This window comes from Scyliorhinus canicula, chromosome 9, assembly GCF_902713615.1.
Source record: "Scyliorhinus canicula chromosome 9, sScyCan1.1, whole genome shotgun sequence".
NCBI classification, from domain to species: Eukaryota; Metazoa; Chordata; class Chondrichthyes; order Carcharhiniformes; family Scyliorhinidae; genus Scyliorhinus; species Scyliorhinus canicula.
This window is the reverse complement of record NC_052154.1, coordinates 139,915,875-139,937,117: the sequence shown is the minus strand read 5'-3', so window position 1 is coordinate 139,937,117 and position 21,243 is coordinate 139,915,875. Positions and strand designations below refer to the sequence as shown.

Genomic DNA, 21,243 nt, shown 5'->3' with positions numbered 1-21,243 from the left:
ACGAAATGAGAACGTACCCCCACCCCCTAGCAAGCATGTTTAGCTGCATGTTTCCCAGCGCTTGCAGCGCCAAGAATCATCCCGCTATTTAACATCCCCCCGGTTACATAGGGGGCCTCAGCGGGGAACGCACGGCCAAGGATGTTCATAAGCCTTTTTTCTGCTTTGAGGAGCACCGCTCGCCAGAACTCCTCAGTGTAGTGGAGAGATTTAAAAAAAAAAAAATTTAGTGTGCCCAATTCATTTTTTCCAATTAAGGGGCAATTTAGCGTGGCCAATCCACCTAGCCTGCACATCTTTGAGTTGTGGGGGCGAAACCCACGCAAACACTGGGTGAATGTGCAAACTCCACACTGATAGTGAACCAGAGCCGGGATCGAACCTGGGACCTCGGCGCCGTGAGGTTGCAGGCCTAACCCACTGCGCCACCGTGCTGCCCCAGGATACCATTTTTAAATGGTGTCCCGATCTCTGGAGCCCCTGATTTTGACCCCTTGACCCCTGAGCTCCCCAACCCCAACTCACAATAAGGGAGACCCCGGCCCCTCCCCACACCCTCCCTAACACTTGATAAGGACACCCCTGACCCGATTGTAGCTATGTAATAAATGCCAGCCTGGCACCTTGGCAATGCTAACCTGGTACCCTGGCAATGCCCCTGCCAGTTGGTAGAGCTACCTTGGCAGTGCCAGGCTGGCACCCAGGTGGCACTGTCAGGGTGCCAGGCTGGCCAGTGTCAGGGCGCCTGTGTGGCACCAGAAGTACCAGGGTAATACCCTGCCCAGAGGGCAAGCACCTAGGGGCCTCCGATCCCCTGGGAGACTCGCACAATTGCTGTTCCATCTGGTCCCCGTTTTTGGAAAACAGTACTGAATGGCGCTCGCCTGGGATCTCCGAGGTGAAGGGGACCCTCTACTAGTGCATTCCGGCTTGGGTGGGGGGAGGTTGAGGGTCATGTCGAGGGCCTCGGAGATGGGATTTAAAAGTGGCGTCCTGATATCTCGCTATACTGAGGAGTTCCGGCAAGTGGAGCTCCTCAGTGCAGAAAACGGGCCTATGTGTGGTCTAGGACCGCAGTTGCATGGTCTGTCTTTAAAATGTCTGACATTGGTGTTGCTGTCTGCATGGTGCATGGCCTTTTTATTTCAACACTACTAATTTTGGAGAATTAATGGTCAATAATAAAATAGATGCCCGTTCATATTGTGGAGGGATTTTGTGTCAGCTCTTTGCAGTGCTGTATGGGATACTATAGACTGCGTCATTTTGCTGCTCCATTGAAAGGCTTCGATCAGCCGCCAGATGCGTCATAAGGATGCCCAGCCGAATCGGCTGATTTTAATGTTCCGTTTTCTCTCTTTCTTGCTCCTTGTAACATCATAGAGGTCAGGAAGTAAATATGTTGGGCTTACAGCAAGATTGACAACAGAGCTGCTGGAGAGCATCTCGGAAGATCAATTTATTGGGCTATTAGATTAACTCTCGCCCTTGCTGTGACCCTCCTTTGTTATATGACCACCATACAGATTTTGCTCCCATTTAAGTTAGACATTATTGGTCCCTTGGTGTCTCAATTTGGGTTTGGCTGGGTCTGATGACCTCACCTAATGCTATACAACTTTGCAGAGATGTTTCCAATAAAGGTGACAGTCACAAAATCAGCCCTTCCATTCAATAACATGGCTTAGCCCTTTCAACGTGAGGGTTTTCAGCTCAATTTTAACAGTGCTACGGATATGCTTTGCCATATTGCGATGCACAGCTTGAGCAAATAAAAGTTGGATTCACTTTGAGGGCTGTGTTCCTGTTTTAAGGAAGAGATTTGTTTGTTTTGTGGGTTGCCTGGACAGCGTGGAACACCTGTTTCCTGCTTCCTGACTCCACTTTCCATTCACCGTATGGACAATGTCATTCACACAAATAATCAATTTCCTCAGTTGCCATTCTGAAAATCCTGTAAGATGGCACTGCAGATAATGAATGGATTAAAATGATAATTCAAGTACTTTGCAAAGAACTTTCTGAATAGTTTATTAGGTTATTCTTTGCAATAGTGAACACAACAACTGCCCAATTATTGTCCATATAAAATCTGAACCAAAATCCCCCCCCAAAGATATCTGGTGCAAATGCCCCTCTTATTTTGTCCAAGTGTATTGGATCATCTGTGTGCGCCATTTAAAGTAAAATCGATTGGAGAGGTCCTGCCTGGGAATGTGGTGGATAAAATGCAATGAAGTACAAGACAGTTGTGATTCACCTATATGGCAAATCAATATTGAAGCAGCAGAGTAACCTATTCCTTTTTTGATGGTCCTGTGCCTGATTTTTCTATCCATTTGAATTAATTTATGAAAAATCAGTTGTTTCTTTATGGATGTATGTGGTATCTTACACAATTTCCTTTACATTCTGGACATAGGCAATGGTCCAGAACAGTAAATCTACTCTATGATTCACTGAATACTGTAATGCATAGAACATCGTGCTCCTCCAACAGCACCGCCCAAATCTGCAACCTCTACCATCTAGAAGGGCAAGGGCAGTAGAATCATGGGAACACCATCAGTTCAGGTTTGCCTTCACCTTCATGATAGGTGGCACAGTGGGGCAGTGGTTAGCAGTGCTGCCTCATGGCACTGAGGACCCAGGTTCAATCCCAGTCCTGGATGACTATCCTTGTGGAGTTTGCACATTCTCCTCGTGCCTATGTGGGTCTCACCCTCACAACCTAAAGGCGTAGGTGGATTGGCCATGCTAATTTGCCCCTTAGTTGTAAAAATATAAAAAGATTTTTTTTAAAAAATGGTTTGCCTTTAAGCTACACACAAATAACAAAGAAAATTACAGCACAAGTACAGGCCCTTGTGCCCTCTAAGCCTGCGCTGACCACGCTACCCGTCTAACCATCCTGATGTAGAACTATATTGCTATTTTTCACTGTTGCTGGGTCAAAATCCTGGAACTCACTTTAATAATTTAATAATCTTTATTGTTACAAGTAGGCTTACATGAACACTGCAATGAAGTTACTGTGAAAAGCCCCTAGTTGCCACATTCCAGCGCCCGCTCGGGTACACAGAGGGAGAATTCAGAGTGTCCGATTTACCTAACAGCACGTCTTTCAGGACTTGTGGGAGGAAACCGGAGCACCCGGAAGAAACCCACGCAGACATGGGGAGAACATGCAGACTCCTCACAGACAGTGACCCAAGCCGGGAATCAAACCTGGGACCCTGGAGCTGTGAAGCAACAGTGCTACCCACTGTGCTACCGTGCTACCCTAGTTCCTCAAAGCACTGGGGGTGTTCTTAAACAACATGGATTGTAGCGGTTCTAGAAGACAGCTCACTACCACCTTCTCAAGGGCAATTAGGGATGGGCAATAAATGCGGGCCTCAACAGCGATACAACATCCTTTAAAATTAAAAGAAAACTTTCATTTAATTTTAAGCCACACTGATTAGAGGATCACACGTTTGATCCACGTTCGATGATCTCTTTCTGACCAACAGTTGGCCTGCTTCTCCTGAACTTCAGGAAGGTAACGAGAGAGATAATCAGTCAGAGTTGCTCGTTCTGATTGATATCCAGTAATCTCTATAAGTGCATGTGCAGTTCTTCAGCTAGAACAGCATCAAATTGTGTTGTAATATCTTCAGTGGTGAAATGCCTGCCGACACTGTCCACATTAAGAAAGACCATTGGGCAAGGTAGACCGGATGATTGACATATGTGAAATATTGGCTTTCAGTATGACTGAGAGTGGGATCTTTTAAATTTAAAACTTTAGATGCTCAGATCAGGACCCTCATTCCAACACCTGCTTTCAACTAGAAGGGAACTGTCAAATCCTTTGATGATATAAAGGATAACAGGAAGAAAGGAATGTACAGGACTGGAAGAGACAATTGCAGTCCATAAGGCCAGCACTAACAAAGAATAAATGTTTACCCCCTGCCCCCAGGACTTCCACAGCATGGTGAAGAAAACATGAACACAGAGCAGAAGATGGACCATGTTTTTCAGCAGTTCACTCTTATATTAGGCTTATTCGTAAAAAAGCAAGCAAGTGAAGCATGCCACAACATTAAAGGATACAGTTGAAAGAAATGTGCACCCTCTGTCAAATTTCTCATTGATCAACTGCCAATCTTTTATCCAGAAATATGAAGTGCTGATACTGCCGTACTTGGGAATTAAATGAAAGGCACTGACAGCTTGCCTGTGCACTGAGAGCAGCTGTCTGCATAATATCAGATGCCAAATTAGCTGCAAATAATAATTATCTGTATAGATCAATACACCCCCAAGGACGAATTAGAAGGCTGTAATCTTATTTCAGACTGCAAATAATGAACAATTTCTTAAAAATAATATTTTTATTTTCCTAAGTGGAATGAATGAGAATGCACCATCAACTCACTGGAAAGGAGCAACTTTAAAGGCAGTATGTAAATAGAGATGTCAAGGGAACAGGGATGACTAAACAGCAACAAAATGACTCGACAAAAGCGATATTTAAAAAGAAATATTGCTCCAAAACATGAATATATATTTGTATGACCTGGTCAGCAGCTCATTCTCTTCAATAATGATTTGTGGAATGAGAGACAGGGTTTAGCTCACTCGGCTAAGTAGCTGGCTTCTTAAAAAGCAGACCAAGCAGGCCAGCAGCATGGTTCGATTCCCGTACCAACCTCCCCGGACAGGCGCCGGAATGTGGCAACTAGGGGATTTTCACAGTAACTTCATTGAAGCCTACTCGTGACAATAAGCGATTTTCATTTCATTTCAATTCTTTTTGCTATCATGATTTTTGAGTTAATCATTTATGATATGATTTTCCACTTGCAGTCACTTGATGCAGATTGATCACTGAACTTGCATTGGGCAGAAACCATTTAAATTGTGCTATTTCATATGGTATTAATCATAGAATTTACAGTGCAGAAGGAGGCCATTTGGCCCATCAAGTCCGCACCGGCTCTTGGAAAGAGCACCCGACCCAAGGTCCACGCCTCCACCCTATCCCCATAACCCCACCCAACACTAAGGGTAATTTTGGACACTAAGGGCAATTTAGCATGGCCAATCCACCTAACCTGCACATCTTTGGACCGTGGGAGGAAACCGGAGCACCCGGAGGAAACCCACACACACACGGGGAGAACGTGCAGACTCCGCACAGACAGTGACCCAAGCCGGGAATCGAACCTGCGACCCTGGAGCTGTGAAACAATTGTGCTAACCACAATGCTACCATGCTGCCCATTAAGTATGACATATAATTCAGCACTGTAGCACTGCCCTTGTATTGTAACAGTTGAGACATATGCGAGTGGAAAAGGCAACCATAAGAAAAAAGGCAAATGAGATTCTAGATTCAATAAATGAGGCAGTGAGTATTAAGAATGAGGACGTGGGGCAGAATTCTCCGACCCCCCGCAGGGTCGGGGAATCGCCCGGGGCCGGTGTAAATCCCGCCCCCACCGTGGCCAGAATTCTCCGCCACCCGGGAAACGGCGGGAGCGGGAATCATGCCCCGCCGGTCGGCGTGCCCCCCGCGCCGATCGGCGTGCCCCCCGCGGCGATTCTCCGGCCTGCGATGGGCCAAAGTCCCGCCGCTGACAGGCCAATCCCGCCGACGTGGTTTAAACCACCTCTGTGCCGGCGGGATTGGCGGCGTGAGCGGGCCCCCGGGGTCCTGGGGGGGGGGGGGGGCGATCGAACCCCGGGGGCTGCCCCCACGGTGGCCTGGCCCGCGATCGGGGCCCACGATCAGCGGGCGGGCCAGTGCCATGGGGGCACTCTTTTTCTTCAGCCGCCGCCACGGCCTCCACCATGGCGGAGACGGAAGAGACCCCCCTACCGTGCATGCGCCGGTGGTGACATCAGCGGCCGCTGACGCTCCGGCGCATGCGCGGACTCACGCCGGCAGGCGAAAGCCTTTCGGCCAGTCCCGACGCCAGCTGGCGTAGCGCCAAAGGCCGTTGGTGCCAGTCGGCGGACCGGGAGCCACTCCGGCGCGGGCCTAGGCCCTGAAGGTGTGGAGAATTCCACACCTTTGGGGAGGCCCGACGCCGGAGTGGTTGCTGCCACTCCGCTATGCCGTGATCCCCTGCCCCACCGGGTAGGGGAGAATTTCACCCGTGATGTTGAATTTGTACAAGGCCACTGCTGAGAGCATTGTATGCAGTTTTAGGCACCCAATTACAAAAATGGCGTTCATTGCTGGAGTTAGGAATCACCGGTACGAAAGGCTAAAAATAGAAAATATTAAGGGAGGACCTGATGGACTTTGACAGAATAAATTGTTCCCACCAGTTGGCAAACCAATGACAGGAGGCTTAAATTCTGAATTTTCCAATCTGGCAAAAGTTAAAAGAACGTATGTACGTATTGAGGTGAAGGTTATAAATTTCGAGGAAATTGGATAGAATTTGAAAAGGAAAAATATAAAATAATGTAGGGAGTTAACAAGGATTTAAAAAATGTATTCACAGGATGTGATCAACTTTTATTACCCATCCCTAATTGCTTGGGAGGAGGTGGTGGTGAGCCACCTTCTTGAACTGCGGCAACCCATCTGGTGTAGATACACCCAGAGTTCTGCAAGGTATACCTTGCACCCAGTGACCATGAAGGAATTGGTGATACATTTCCCAGTCAGAATGGTGTGTGACTTGGCGGGGCACTTTTGAGGTGTTGATGTTCCCATGTGCCTGCTAGGAATGGGGTAGATAGTTCTGGTTGAAGAGCTGACACTGAGCCAGCTAGGCACAATGACTTGAATGATCTTGCTGTATGCTATCATTTTTATGATTGTTTAATGGTGATGAGTTGCATTAAGTAGATGTGACTTCATCTGATCACCTCAGTAGAAATCCAGGACTAAATTTACTTTCACATCAGTTATTCTCTCCATAAACCATTTGAATATTTCCATTAGATTCAACTTTTAACTCACTCCTAGATGCCCAATATTCTCTCTATAATCCAACTTGAGTGCCTTAATGTGATTCCTGTTGATTCATTTCCAGTTGTCCATGACGTTATACATAACAGTCTAATTACTTCAGGGATAAACAATATTTGCTTATGAGTTGACTTAATGATGAATTATATAAATGAGAGGTTGTGTAAGGCAACTTGCACTAATTTATCGTAAAAATAGACCATGCATTTGTGAAGCAATACCAGGACGTACCAGGATCATCCCCCCCCCCCATTCAGTAGGACATCTTAAAACGTATCTCATAATGAGTCAAAACCATTGCAAATAACTGACCTACCTGCACTTCTTAATTCACTGTGAATTAAGCTATTTACATAGAATCTTTTGTTCATTTTATGAATTTTGTCCTCACTGATATGGAGGTGTTGATGATGGGGAATAGAACACTTTCCATTCCCACTCACCCAGCATTCACTTGAAATGTCCTCTAGCCTTCATAACAATTGACTTTGGGTCCAATCTGAAGAGAACCTCTTTCTGTACTCTAGTGATTTCCCACACCAGCAAACCTATGGTGTGCTCTTGAAGGGGGTTGCCAGTTTGTGCCAGTTCGTTTGCTATTATTTGAGCAAGGCAGTAGTTATTACAGATGATTTCTTACATCTTAACATGGTTCCATCAAAGTTCATTTTTCAAAAACAAATGACCACAAACTGACTGAGGCATCTGATAAATTGTGAAACAGGATGTGAAAATTTAGTTTGTTCTGTTACAATTTTAGTGGAGGCTTACAAACAGGACACTATGTAGTTTCACACTGTATCCGACCTTTTGGAGAGAGGACATAGTTTGGTCCTCTGAATCATGTCCAAACAGAAGAAGCAAAAGAAACCATCTCACTGATGATCTACTGGCTTTAGTGATGGCCCCATTGATTTTGGAGAGAGAACTGAAACACAAAAGTAAGAGGGAGTCCCCAAAATGCAAAGCTAATGGAAGTCCTGCAAATATTAATAGCAGGAAGTCATTGTCAGTTTTTTTACATGTTATTTCCTGCCTGTCAGCTAACCAGCTTCTGGATGGGAAAGCCAGTGATGGGAGATCTCATATGTGGAAATCAGGGACCATCTGTGTTAATTAGGAGATATCACTGATTGTGGTGTGCAGGAAGGGGGGCGGTCAGAGTCTAGTGGCTGGCAGGGCCTGACATCTGGACATGGAGAGATGGGGTCAGCTCATTTCAGGGCTGGAAGTTGCATGTTGTGAGGGTCCACAGACCATGTGGCAGACCAGATTTAGGGGCTTGTGAGCAGGAGGCTGGGAGTGAGGGAAAACTGCTTCTGTCAATCAGGGGGGACTGTGAGCAGCAGAAGGTTGGCTTTAGGGGCTGGAGTGCCTGGTTTGGAGTGGGGGGGGGGGGGGGGGGGGGGCATTGGTAGCGGAGGGGAGCTCATTATCGATTTATCTCAATGTGCGTACAAAGGGTTCTTCAGTTTCTGCTTTTCCCTTGCTTCTCCCATTGCTCACCGGGAAAGGGAGATTCAGATTGCCTTGCTGGAATGAAGAAAGGAGTCAGTTGATTTCTGGGAAATGGGAGGAGAAAATAAAGTGAAAGAAGGAGGTAGGAGGAAAATAATGGCTAACCTGATGGAGAAACATTTCCAGGTTTATTGAGGCTAGCCTTTACTGATTCATAGCACCTTATTCAGTCCAGATATGTGAATGCAACCATGTGTTGGTGGTTTTCTGCTTATCAAGGACCGCATCAGCTGTGGGTATGCAGGGTTTGTGAGGATTACTTAGCTGCTGTGAAATACATTCATATATTTTGATATTTGATGTACTGGTTGCAAATTATTTTTCATTAAAATAGTGAAGGATAAGCAACTGGCAATACATCAATTACTCAAATCATGTAGGCTGTCTTATTTTTCACAAAGGGTACAGCATTGTGCTAACACAATTTATGTTCCCATATTTTCCTTCCTGCAGTGACACTTAAGTAACTGAGAGTGAGTGGTGCATGTACCTCCGTTCAGGCTGTCACCAAAAGCATCAGTTAGTTAGCTGTGGTCATGTCAGAGACCACCTCGGTGTGACTCACAATGCTAATTTCCTTTCTGCCTGCAAAATGCTGCAGTTTCCCCCCCCCCCCCACCCCACTCAACATTACTCAACATGACTCAAATGAGGAACTGAGCAATGCAATAGTGAAAAGTTGTCTCCAATTTCATAACCATGACACATAGAACACTGCCATACCACCCGGCCACCCACACTTTTGGCATCCAGTTAAATGAATCACGATCCACATTCTTCGTTATCTGATTTGCAGAATGCTTGTGCATTATGTATATATTTCATGGGCTGTCATTTCAGACAGAATTCAGAATGCGGCCTGCTCCCTGACCTCTCCAGTCCATGTCTGTGAAGGTTCATCCAGCAGCCTCTGTATGTAGATGGAAACAGGAGCCCATCTTGATTTTTGCAAGCATCTGCTTAAAAAGTGCTCAAATACATGAAACGTGACAACCTGAAGCTGCAGGCATTCCGGTGTGACCTTTGAAAGAGGTAGCTTCGGTTTCTGACGGTTGAAATTCCAGGTTGTCGTATGTCTCTCGGGTGCTTTCCCAGATCACACATGAACCTAGCCATTACCATACTGAATTCTCCGTGATGTGTCTGGCATAACCCTTCACCAATAGCACTAACCAGACTTGCTCTTGGCTATCTTTGGGCTGTTACTATTTTTCTACCTTTATGGTATGACATTCTATCTCCTATTGCCTATCTCTATAATTTCAGAAAGAGTATGATGAAGGGATGACGCCAGAAACAACCTGCTTGGTGAGTTAATCAAATGTGAATGAGGCAGCAGACCAATATTTCTGTTCAACCTCCTCTGTCATTGCTATCTTTTCTTCCCAATTTACTCAAAATTTCAGTGAACACTTATTTGGCTAGAGAGATGGGATCTAATCAGACCAATGAGACCTTCATACTCATCACCTTTGGCCCATTTATTTAGTGGGATTTTCATTATTTTGTGGGTAAAACTAGCCACCTAATCTTTGAATGGCAGCTATTTAAATCGACTAATCATCCAAGATGCTCACTTCACGCCTCCCTAAGTTTTGCTGTGTGTGGTTGTATGACCGTCTCCATGATTATGATTCAGATCAACTGACTCAGCACAGAACGAAAATGGAACCTATGATGTTCCTGGCCTAAGTTGCTCCGTTTATTCAATATATCACTTTCAGATTTTTGTTTTTGTGTGTGTTTTTCAACCCAGATGTATTGAGATGACTTGCAGTGACCCACATCAAACTCCCCTGGCTCAGACCATCTCACTTAGCACAGATCAGAAATCAAGCCTACCAGTTTTCTGCCCTTTGTGACCAAGTTTCCCTGGGCTTCTGAGCATCAGCAATTAATGAGAAGCTCCCAATTGTTGGTATATAATGGGCCACCTCAAAGACAGGAAGGTTCAGAAATCATGTTGACATCAGTGTCAAAAGAGCTGCCAGATGTCCAGCCTCACCTCTAAAGCTTGCAATTTATTGTGTTAACGCAACATTTCAATTATTCTGCATCTTGAAGACTCCACATTTCACCAGTTAAATTAATCTTTTCCAATCTCCCGACTCCCATGTGGTTTCACTTTCCAAAAGTACACTTGCGTCCTGTGTGCCATCTCTGCTGGCAGCAGTGCTAGGTTCCCCAATATTACCCACTGGACTGTCCAGCCAGCAAGGGCCAAGATGGTCAGGAAACATTTCAACTCCTTAGCCTCACCTCTTGGATTCTACCAGTCTCCTGCCTGATTCCAGTAAGAGGCGCTATCTGGCTGACACGGTGGAGCAAGATTTTGGGTGGTTGGAGGCTACATACAAGGTCCCAGAGGGGCAATCTTGGTCAGTCACTAACTGGTTGATGCGACCATCAATTCACTCGAGCCATGAGTAGAAGTAAACCCTGGGTTTAATCAACTTAGAACAGTGCCTGCCTGTGACTGAACCAATACTGAGAACCGTCTACAGGTCGTTTGCTCTTTATACCTTCCTTCAAGGGGAGGAGCCATGGGCGGAGCTCATACATGCCCCAACATGTTCCCCTATGGATAATGCCATACAATGGCCCATAGGAGAAGCCCACAAGGGCAACAGCATAGCACAGATACAAATACACTGGTGGATTATTGGTTTAATACATTCACCACACTGGTTAGTTGGGATTTTTAATAATAATAATCTTTATTAGTCTCACAAGTAGGTTTACATTAACACTGCAATGAAGTTACTGTGAAAATCTCCACGTCGCCACACTCCCACACATTGCCTATTTGGGAACACTGAGGGAGAATTCAGAATGTCCAATTCACCTAACAAGTACGTCTTTCGGGACTTGTGGGAGGAAACCGGAGCACCCAGACGAAACCCGTGCAGGCACAGGGAGAACGTTCAGGCTCCGCACAGACAGTGACCCAAGCTGGGAATCAAACCTGGGTCCCTGGCACTGTGTAGCAACTGTGCTAACCACTGTGCTACCATGCCAGTGTGATCAGGGGAGGGAGAGGGAAGGCCACTTGTGGGGCCTGAAGGACCATTCCTGACATCAACTTACCTTTCAGGAGTACTTCTGTCCCCAAATCACTTTGCCACCAGGTTGACTTGGCAGAGAAGACCAATCTGCATATTCAAAAATTGACCTATTTGCCTTCTGGGGACATCCTTATCTGTCTAAAAGAGCAGATTAAAACTGCAACCTGCAGATTCGGACATTTTATTATTATGGCCCTTTTAAATATCCATCATGAACACATGGAATAATATACAGTTTTCCACACTCTAAGAACTCCATAAAGACAGAGTGCTAAAAGAATGATCTCATCATTTCAAAATGTTTCAAAGATCAAGCCATTAAAATGACTTAGTTAAAACTTTCTTTTTGTTTTAAAATTACTTCAAAATTACTCAATGAAAGAGGTAAATATTTCCAGCTGGGTTCGGCAGAAGTACGGTCAGTAGCGTGGGATTCTGGGTAGAGGTTAGTGATCCTGACACTGGGAGGGGGCTGACTGGATTAGTATCCGTAAAGGCACCAATTACTCAAGTGCCCCTCACTAACCACTGGTGTTTTTAAAATTTAACTCCCTGATACTGCTTGGACTAGTAATTCCAATAAATAGAGTTTGCCCTTCATCTGATGAGCCTTTAATCCAAATATGTCACACCAAAATAACAAGAATTAATTGTACATTTGACAGAAATAGACTGGGGGATTTCTTCTTTAAAAATGATTGTATTTATTTTTGATATGGAGATGCCAGCGTTGGATTGGGGTGAGCACAGTAAGAAGTCTTACAACACCAGGTTAAAGCCCAACAGGTTTGTTTCAAACACTAGCTTTCGGAGCACTGCTCTTTCCTCAGGTCCTCACCTGAGGAAGGAGCAGTGCTCCGAAAGCTAGTGTTTGAAACAAACCTGTTGGACTTTAACCTGGTGTTGTAAGACTTCTTACTGTGTTTATCTTTGATTGCAAGAAGTGCTTTTCGTTTGGACATGTCAACAACCAGTATGCCCAAAATTGCATCCTCATGGACATTTGAATACTGTAGATATAAATCCTGTCTGGGTAATTTGACTTTATTGAAGAATTTTAATCGGAGTCTGTCATTCGATTTCACTTTCTCTTTCCCTTCTGCCTTGTTTAGCGACACAAGGCTGACTTAAGCTAGAGGAATGTACATGGTAACAGCAAATGAGAACCATAATCTGTTTCCCAAGCTGAAAAGCATTGGTTGAAATCAAAGTTGGCAAGAAAATTTGTGCTGCTATTTAACAGTGAGCTGAAACTCTGTTGTGTTTCTGATTTAAAAAATAATTTCTGATTTAGACAATGATTTTTAAGTTAAATGCTGATTTCAGGTTTAAACAAAGAGCTGAAACTTTGCTGCTTCTGATTTAAACAATGATTTCTGCCTTAAACTATGAGCTGAAACTCCACTATATTTCTGATTTTCAGATCAGTGAAAGGACAGAATCGTTGAACCGTTCACTGAAGAAGAGGTGAGAACATTTAATGCAGCAACGTTCTTCCTCAAAGCATCTCCCTTATCCACACTCAAATTCACCCTTTCAACCTCCCGGTCTCTGGTACCTCATTGCCACTCCCTCCTCAAATGTTCCACCAGATCTGCAACATTTACCTGAGGCCAGTGAACACCTCCACCAAACTCCCAGATCAAATTATGCTGATGCTTGGCTGACTTTCCACTCAATTTCAACTCTCTCACTCCAATGACCAACATCCTTCAGCATCTCCGATAACACTCTGCTTCAGTGTATTGATTTCATTTCATCATTGTTTCTTGACCCCGAGAATGTAGCTTTGAACTCATTCATACTGTCTGCTTCCTGCCTCACCTAGAGCTCTGTTATCCCGATGTAATCATGAATCTTTTGGCTCCGTTGTTTATGGATTTTAGATGGTGCTCTGCACCCTGAGCCCATCTCCCTTAAAACCTTTTTTTAAATCTTTCTCTCGATCTTCCAATCTCAATCTTGACCCCCTCCAATGAATCCCTGAGGCATTTATTCTTGCCTCCATGAGAACAGTAACTGTAACTAGCACATCCTCCTCTCTCTCTTTGACATTCCCATTAAGCGATTACACTGGGGCATCATCTCCTCTCTTTCTTGTTCTTCTGGTTCTGCAGTGATTTCTACTGACCATGTAAAAATTACCACATTTGGCTTCAGGACATCTATTCACCCGTGAACATCACAACTTAATTCTCTGCCACCCGAGATTCGGCGGGGGCGGGAATCGCGCCGGTCGGCAGGCCCCCTGCGGCGATTCTCCGGCCCGCGATGGGCCGAAGTCCCGCCACTGACAAGCCTCTCCCGCCGGCGTGGATAGAACCACCTACCTGACCGGCGGGATTGGTGGCGCGGGCGGGCGCCGGGGTCCTGGCGGGGGCACGGGGCGATCTGACCTTGGGGGGTGCCCCCACGGTGGCCTGGCCCGCGATCTGGGCCCACCAATCGGCGGGCGGGCCTGTGACATGGGGGCACTCCTTTTCTTCTGCCTTCGCCATGGTCTTTACCATGGCAGAGGCAGAAGAGACCCCCCTCCCCTGCGCATGCGCCGGTATGACGTAAGCAGCCGCTGACGCTCCGGCACATGCGCGGACTTACGCCGGCCGGTGAAGTCCTTTCGGCCCCGGCTGGCGTGGCGCCAAAGGCCGTTCACGCCAGCCAGCGGAGTGGGAACCACTCCGGCGCAGGCCTAGCCCTTCAATGTGAGGGCTTGGCCCCTAAAGGTGCGGAGACTTCCGCACCTTTGGGGCGGCCCTACGCCGGAGTGGTTCATGCCACTCCAACACGCCGGGACCCCCCGCCCCGCCGGGTAGGGGAGAATCCCGGCCCTTGCGTGCATCAAAGCCTGTCTAGCTAGCCATACTTGCCAGTATTTGTTCCTTTCAAGTCACCACAGTGGCTGTGTTGTCCTTATCAGCCTATCGCATGATGGGCCTCTCCCTCTATTCTTCTAGAATCTCCTCCTCATTTAACCGTCTCATTCTATTTGAGCACTCTTGTCTCTCCTGGAAATTCTTCATTGTTTACATCTCCAGGCCTACACTAGGCTTTTCACGACCACATCCTCCCTCGGCCTCTTCAGCAAGTCGCTCTTCATCATTAGTAATCTGAATCACCATCTCAATGTCCCTTGTCCTCTTTCCTCTCAATTCATTTCTCTCCGGACCTCCGTACATCTCTACATCCAGAGAAACTCTTTGCCTTTGTTCGCAATCATGATAACAATCTCTCCATGCCTTCTATATTCTGTGACCTTGATCTTTGGATAAGACCATTTGAGCCACATTCTTGATTCCCTCACAATCATCACCACGGCAAATGGGATTTTAGCCATCAAAGCCCCGAGCTCCATAATTCCCTCTCCAAACTTTTGCATCTCTTAGCCACCATTTTTAAGACTCTCCTTCATACCCTACCTTTATGCCAAAGCTTTTAGCCACACGTCCTATTTTCCCTCTGGTTTGTTAATCAAGTTTTGTCACACCTGTTGAGGCATCTTGTGATTTTTTTTGCATTAAAGGTATTATATAAATAAGTACAAGTTCTTATTCTTGTTGCATACATGTATTATAATGCTTCTGAATATGATAGCCAAATAACGCTAAAAGATTGACAGTTAGAAAGAATGCATGAACATGACAGTGTGACTTTACAAAATAGTATTGTTGAAAGTATAATTTTAGTTAACAATTCATTTGTTAAAATTACAGTAACAGTGTTAAGAAGAGTCAGCCCATAACTAACATATCAAAGATTGATGATCGATTGGAACAGTATACCAGTGCCATTGAGGTAATCTGACTTTTACACACTACACAGTAACAAGCATACATTGATTTTTACCCACAGACCTTAATCTCTTAAAATGGAGTTGTTACAAGAATCCTAGATGTGTGTGGAACCTGCATTCTTTATTGTTTTATCCTTTTGTGAAGTTACTTACTGCAGGTTGGAAAGGTCCATGACAATCACCTGATAGTCCATCCACCTAGTCTTTGTTACTGTATGGCCAGGTCCTAGGATTTGGAGGTTACTGTCCTTTAAAACTTTAATCCCTCCTAATGGAAATGTTCTTGGTTTGCACAATGGCAGCACGGTAGCATAAGTAGATAGCATTGTGGCTTCACAGTGCCAGGTTCCCAGGTTTGATTCCCCGCTGGGTCACTGTCTGTGCGGAGTCTGCACGTTCTCCCCGTGTCTGCGTGAGTTTCCTCCGGGTGCGCCGGTTTCCTTCCGCAGTCCAAAGACATGCAGGTTAGGTGGATTGGCCATGATAAATTGCCCTTAGTGACCAAAAAGGATAGGAAGGGTTATTGGGTTATGGGGATAGGGTGGAAGTGAGGGCTTAAGTGGTTGGTGCAGATTCGATGAGCTGAATGGCCTCCTTCTGCACTCTATGGGCGCAATTCTCCGCACTCACGACGGTGCGGAGAATAGCGTGGCTCGTAAAATTTTACGGCCACGCTCGTCCGACGCCCTGCCGCTATTCTCCCCCCCCCCCCCCCCCGCCCCCCCACGCCCCCACGCCCAACTCCCGATACGAATCGCTGCCGCCGTTTTTTTACGGCCAGCAGCGATTCTCAGCTGGCCGATGGGCCGAGTTCCAAGCCCTTTACGGCTGTTTTTACGAACGGCAAACACACCTGGTCTGGCCGTTCGTAAAAACGGCCGTAAAGTGCCGATTTTTAAAACCATGGCACCGATTGGCACGGCAGTACCACGGCCGTGCCAAGGGTGCCATGGGCCCGCGATCGGTGGGCACCGATCGCGGGCAGCGGGTCCGATGCCCGCGCACTCTTTGTCCCTCCGCTGCCCCGCTGTATCACTTCGCGGGGCGGCTGAGGGGCATCCTGGCCCGCGCATGCGCGGGTTTCGCGCAAATGCGCGATGACGTCATCCGCGCATGCGCGGGTTGGAGTCTTCCAATCCGCGCATGCGCGGCTGACGTCATATGACGCGTCAGCCGGCGCAAACTCTGGCAATTCGTTAAGCCCGCGATGCCGGAGTTTACGGCGGCGGCATGCTAGCCCCGACCGGGGACCAGAATCGGTTCCCGGTCGGGGAGGGGGGGGCTGGCGTCAAACCCGCCCGGATTTGACGCCAGCCTTACGATTTCTCCCCCTCTGGGAGAATCGCGCCCTATGTTCTAATGTGCCTCCACACAGTGACTGTGAAGTCACCACTTTGGATCTCATGCCAAAGTACACTGGAGCTCGTTGTGTGATTTGCTACTTGTTTATCAATATAAGAGAATTCATCAGTGAAGGAGCACTGCTGAATTATTGGCTGGAATTCTCCGGCTGTTCGCTGGTGGCTGGATTTTCTGGATCCGCCGACAGTTCACCCCACCCGTTTGTTTCCCGGCGACGGATGGCTTCAATGGAAATTCCCAATTGCAGCAACGGGGTGGGGGGGGGGGGGGGGGGGGGGGGGGGGGGGGGGGAGCAGAAAATCCCTCCGCCTGCTATCTGTGCTCCACTTTCTGCCGCCAAGAAACACGTGGCTCACAGGCCGAAAGATCCCACCCCCTATTAACAAAGAGCTGATTTTATTTGTAGCAGGTGCCCATTATCATTGTCACTTTTTTCAGGCCAGATGTCTTAAAATTTTCGGATAAGTTAATGGATGGGATTCTCCGCCAGCGTGATTCTCCCTTGTGCCGGCGCCTGGGGGTTTCCCGACAGGTTGGGGCTGCCCCACAATGGGAAACCCCATTGACCGGCTGGCGTAACGGAGAATCCCGCCGGCAGGTCGTGGCAGAAATGTGGTGCGGCGGGGCAGAGAATCCTACCCAATGTTCCTGGACTTGCTGATAAAAAAATAAGTGTGTTAATAACATAATCAGATGCTTGAGAGGATCTGATCCTGATTGTGTAAAAGAATGGAAACTGCCATCACAGAAGTCTCCTCTCTGCTGGCAGAGCATACTTTATATGAAATGAACCTGGGTCGGTCTTCATCTACTCCTGTTAAATGCGGGTTACATTTTGAGAACTGCTCCTAATTTTACACTAACAAAGTTGGCTGATGTTGCAGGTAACTTTTCCCTCTGTTCAAACATTCTATACCTATACCTAATCTGGAAATGTTTGGTGCTGCTCATGAAATGGAAAGTGTTTCATTCAACAAGCTTGAAAATGATTTTCTTCGTACAAGCAAATCTTGACCAAATTAGAGACATTGGATTTAAGGGGAGTGATCGTCCGACCATGCTGTGCCGGAAAAGCATTGCAGCGCACCGTGCCGTTGAAAACTGGGAGACCCCGCTCCTGGGATCTACCCGGCTCGCAACACTTCGCAAGATTCAATGCAATCTCGCGAGACGTTGCAAGGGGATTGGGCGGGATCACCTTTTAGCAAATCTGCATATTAGAGTGAGGCAGTAAGCCGAGGTACCTGAGGCTTTGAGATTTAATGCCTTCTCCTTGGGGACCTCGGGCAAGCATTGTTTGGTACTGATCTCCACAAATGGGGACCAGACAGAACGGCACTCGTGGGGATCAGAGACCCCCACCAGCATGTCCATTGGGCAGGGTGGCATGGCATTGCTGGTGCCACCTGGGTACTCTGGCCGTGCCAGCTTGCCACCCTGGCAGTGCCACCTGCCAGGGTACCAGGTTGGCACTGTCAAGGTGCCAAGCTGGCATTTTTTGTGCATGTGCGATTAGGCCAAGGTTGCCCGCAGGGGTTTGGGGGGTGTTCCCCGACCCTCCCCATCCCATGTTGCGTTCAGACTGGGAGGGAGGTCGGGGATTCTTTTTGATTCCTCGGAGATTGGGACACAATTTCAAAATGGCGTCCCGATCTCTCGCTATGAAAGGGAGTTCCTGCGAGCAGAGCTCCCCATTGTAAAAACGGAGTTATGTGCGGTCTCGGCCATGCATTCACCATTTAGGTCCCTTATTCAAAGCAAGTCACATTGAATAACCATGGGCGAAATTCTCCCAAAACGGGAGAAATCGTAAAACTGCCGTAAAACCCGGGCGGGTTTTACGGCAGCGCGCCCCTTCCCGACGGGGGACCGATTCTGGTCCCCCGTCGGGGCTAGCAGCCCGACGTCGGAGGCTCCGACAAGTCGGGCTTAACGAAAATCGTTAAGCCCGCTTGCCGGAGTTAGCGCCGGCTGACGCGTCATATGACGTCAGCCGCGCATGCGCAGGTGGGAAGACTCCACCCGCGCATGCGCGGGTGACATCATCGCGTTTTTGCGCGAAACCCGCGCATGCGCGGGCCGGGTTGCCCCTCAGCCGCCCCGCGTATTGATACTGCGGGGCGGCGGAAGGACAAATAGTGCGCGGGCATCGGGCCCGCTGCCCGCGATCTGTGCCCACCGATCGCGGGCCCATGGCACCCTTGGCACGGCCGTGGTACTGCCGTGCCAATCGGTGCCATGGTTATTTTTTGCGAGTTTGTCACGACGTTTTTACGAACGGCAGGACCAGGTGTGTTTGCCGTTCGTAAAAAGGTCGTAAAGGGCTGGGACTTCGGCCCATCTAACAGCTGAGAATCGCTGCCGGCCGTAAAAAAACGGCGGCAGCGATTCTTGTCGGGATTTCGACGGGGGGGGGGGGGAGAATAGCGGGAGGGCGTCAAAAAAGTCAGGAAGGCCCTCCCCCTATTCTCCCAGCCGTCGTGGGGGGCGGAGAATCGCGCTGCATGTGTTTCACGGCATTCACAGCTAATCGCCCTCACTAGGGAACTTTGTTCCCTTTTGGGAAGATCGCGCCCAAGAACTCTGGACTTGAATTGCTGTGGCTTCATCACCCAAAATGCATCCATTGCTAATAATTGTAAATCAACTGATGTATTAATTCCGTTTTCTCACAGTTAGACTCAATGGGCTGGATTCTCCGTTTGGGAGACTATGTCCTCTTCCCGGACCAGAATCACTTCTGGTTCGCGCTGGCACTGGAGGCAGTGCCCAGAAGCGATTCACACTCTCCACTATGCAAATTTATGCATGATGGGAATCGCAAGTGATTCCACAGCGAACCGTACTAACAGACCACCATTTTGAGCAGGAAGCCAGATGGCGAGATCTGACAGCCAGCCCCACTCTACCACCTCCCACCACTGACTAATAGGGGCTTCTTTCCCCCCTCCATCCCACCACAGGCATTGTTGGGTCACCCACCCCCCAGAGGTGGGCCCATCCCACCCCACATCATAAGGGTGACCCACGTCCCCTCCCACCAGAGATCCACCTCCCATATCAAATAACCCTCATATCAGAGAACCCCCCTGTCATGATATATACATTCACTGGGATGTCAAGAGTTAACAAGTTAAGGATAATGATTCATACCACGAGAGGGAACCACAGAATAGTCATATATCATGTGATTTGGGGATTCTGGAATTGGAAGATGATAAGAAGATTAGATAGTGAGTGGATTAGATAGTGAGGTGTGGGAGAGAGAGCAGTTGTATACTTGAGAGTTCTGTTATACTTGAGATGACAGTTTTATACAATAACCTTCTACTTTAGGAAAGTGAACGGATCTTAGTAGCGTAAATAAATTTATAGTTTTGTTTGTTAACAAATCTTTGTGTTCTTTATTAAACACGACGCATCCGAGCCATCCAGATAAAGCAGAATATCTGGATGGGGGATATGGAGGATTCTCTGATATGGTGGGTTCTCTGATATTGTGGGTTCTCTGATATGGGGGGTTCTCTGTTATGGGGGGGTTCTCTGAAATGGGGGAGTCTCTGACATGGGGGTCTCTGATATGCAGGGGTCTCTGATATGGGGATTTTCTGGTGGGGGGTCTCTGATATCGGGGCTCTAATGGGAGGTCTGATGGGGGAATCTGATCGGGGGGGGGTAATTTGATGGGGAGGTTTGATAATTTGATGGGGAGGTTTGATAATTTGTGCTGATGGGGGACTGAGGGGTGGAGTAGGAAGGATTTGCATTTTTGGAGGGGGAACGAGAGTCCTCCAGTGGACCTTCAGGACACCTACCTTAAATATGTATCCCTTTGGCTCACCATGAGGTCCACCATGTCAGGTCCTCACTAACAAATACTTATACTGATCCAAGCCTGCATAAATCCCAGCTTGGAGAGTTGAAGAGTCATGGAGGCATGGAGAGTCCGGTGTCTAGACAGTTAATCGGCTACAAATGTGTCATTTTGACATATTTACATACTCCCACTGGCTCGGGACGCGAACCTCGATGCCGCCAGCGCGGGACCAGAGATCACAAGGGCACCGATCGTGGGATACTGCGCTGCATCGGGAACTCTGCTGCCAGCGATAAGCAGTAGAGAATTCAGCCTAATATCTTGCCCCAGCTTACGCTCTAGCTTTTAAGGATTTGTATCTCTCCCGGCATTATTGCAATTCCCTCCCTCTGTTAACTAAATTGTCCCTGTGCTCTTAATTGACCCTGATTTGAATTCAGCCCTATTGGCCTTGAGCCAAAACACTCCCACCACCCCTCAAACCCTCACACTGCTGTGATACCAATAGCATTGATTATTGTAAGCAGCTAAATATTGGAAATGTATTCATGGAAAATATGATTCCAAAGATGTGCAGGTTAGGTGGATTGGCCATGCTAAATTGCCCCTAGTATTCAATAATGTGGAGGTTAACTGGGGTTACGGGGATACTGCAGGGGTGTGGGCAAGGTAGGGAGCTCTTTCTGAGGGTCAGTGCAGACATGATGGGCCA

General features: G+C 47.5%; 1 protein-coding gene across 3 annotated transcripts in view; it reads left to right on the top strand.

Moving 5' to 3' along the window:
• The window catches only part of lsp1a (lymphocyte specific protein 1 a), a 451,893-nt gene that overhangs the window by 375,363 nt on the left and 55,287 nt on the right, over positions 1–21,243 (top strand). For 2 of the 3 annotated variants that reach the window (XM_038807718.1, XM_038807719.1), the window contains exons 7-9: positions 9,764–9,805; positions 12,986–13,029; positions 15,273–15,354. In XM_038807718.1, coding sequence (XP_038663646.1) covers positions 9,764–9,805; positions 12,986–13,029; positions 15,273–15,354 — 168 coding nt within the window. The remainder of the gene's footprint in view (positions 1–9,763; positions 9,806–12,985; positions 13,030–15,272; positions 15,355–21,243) is intronic. The other variant, XM_038807720.1, reaches the window with a different exon arrangement.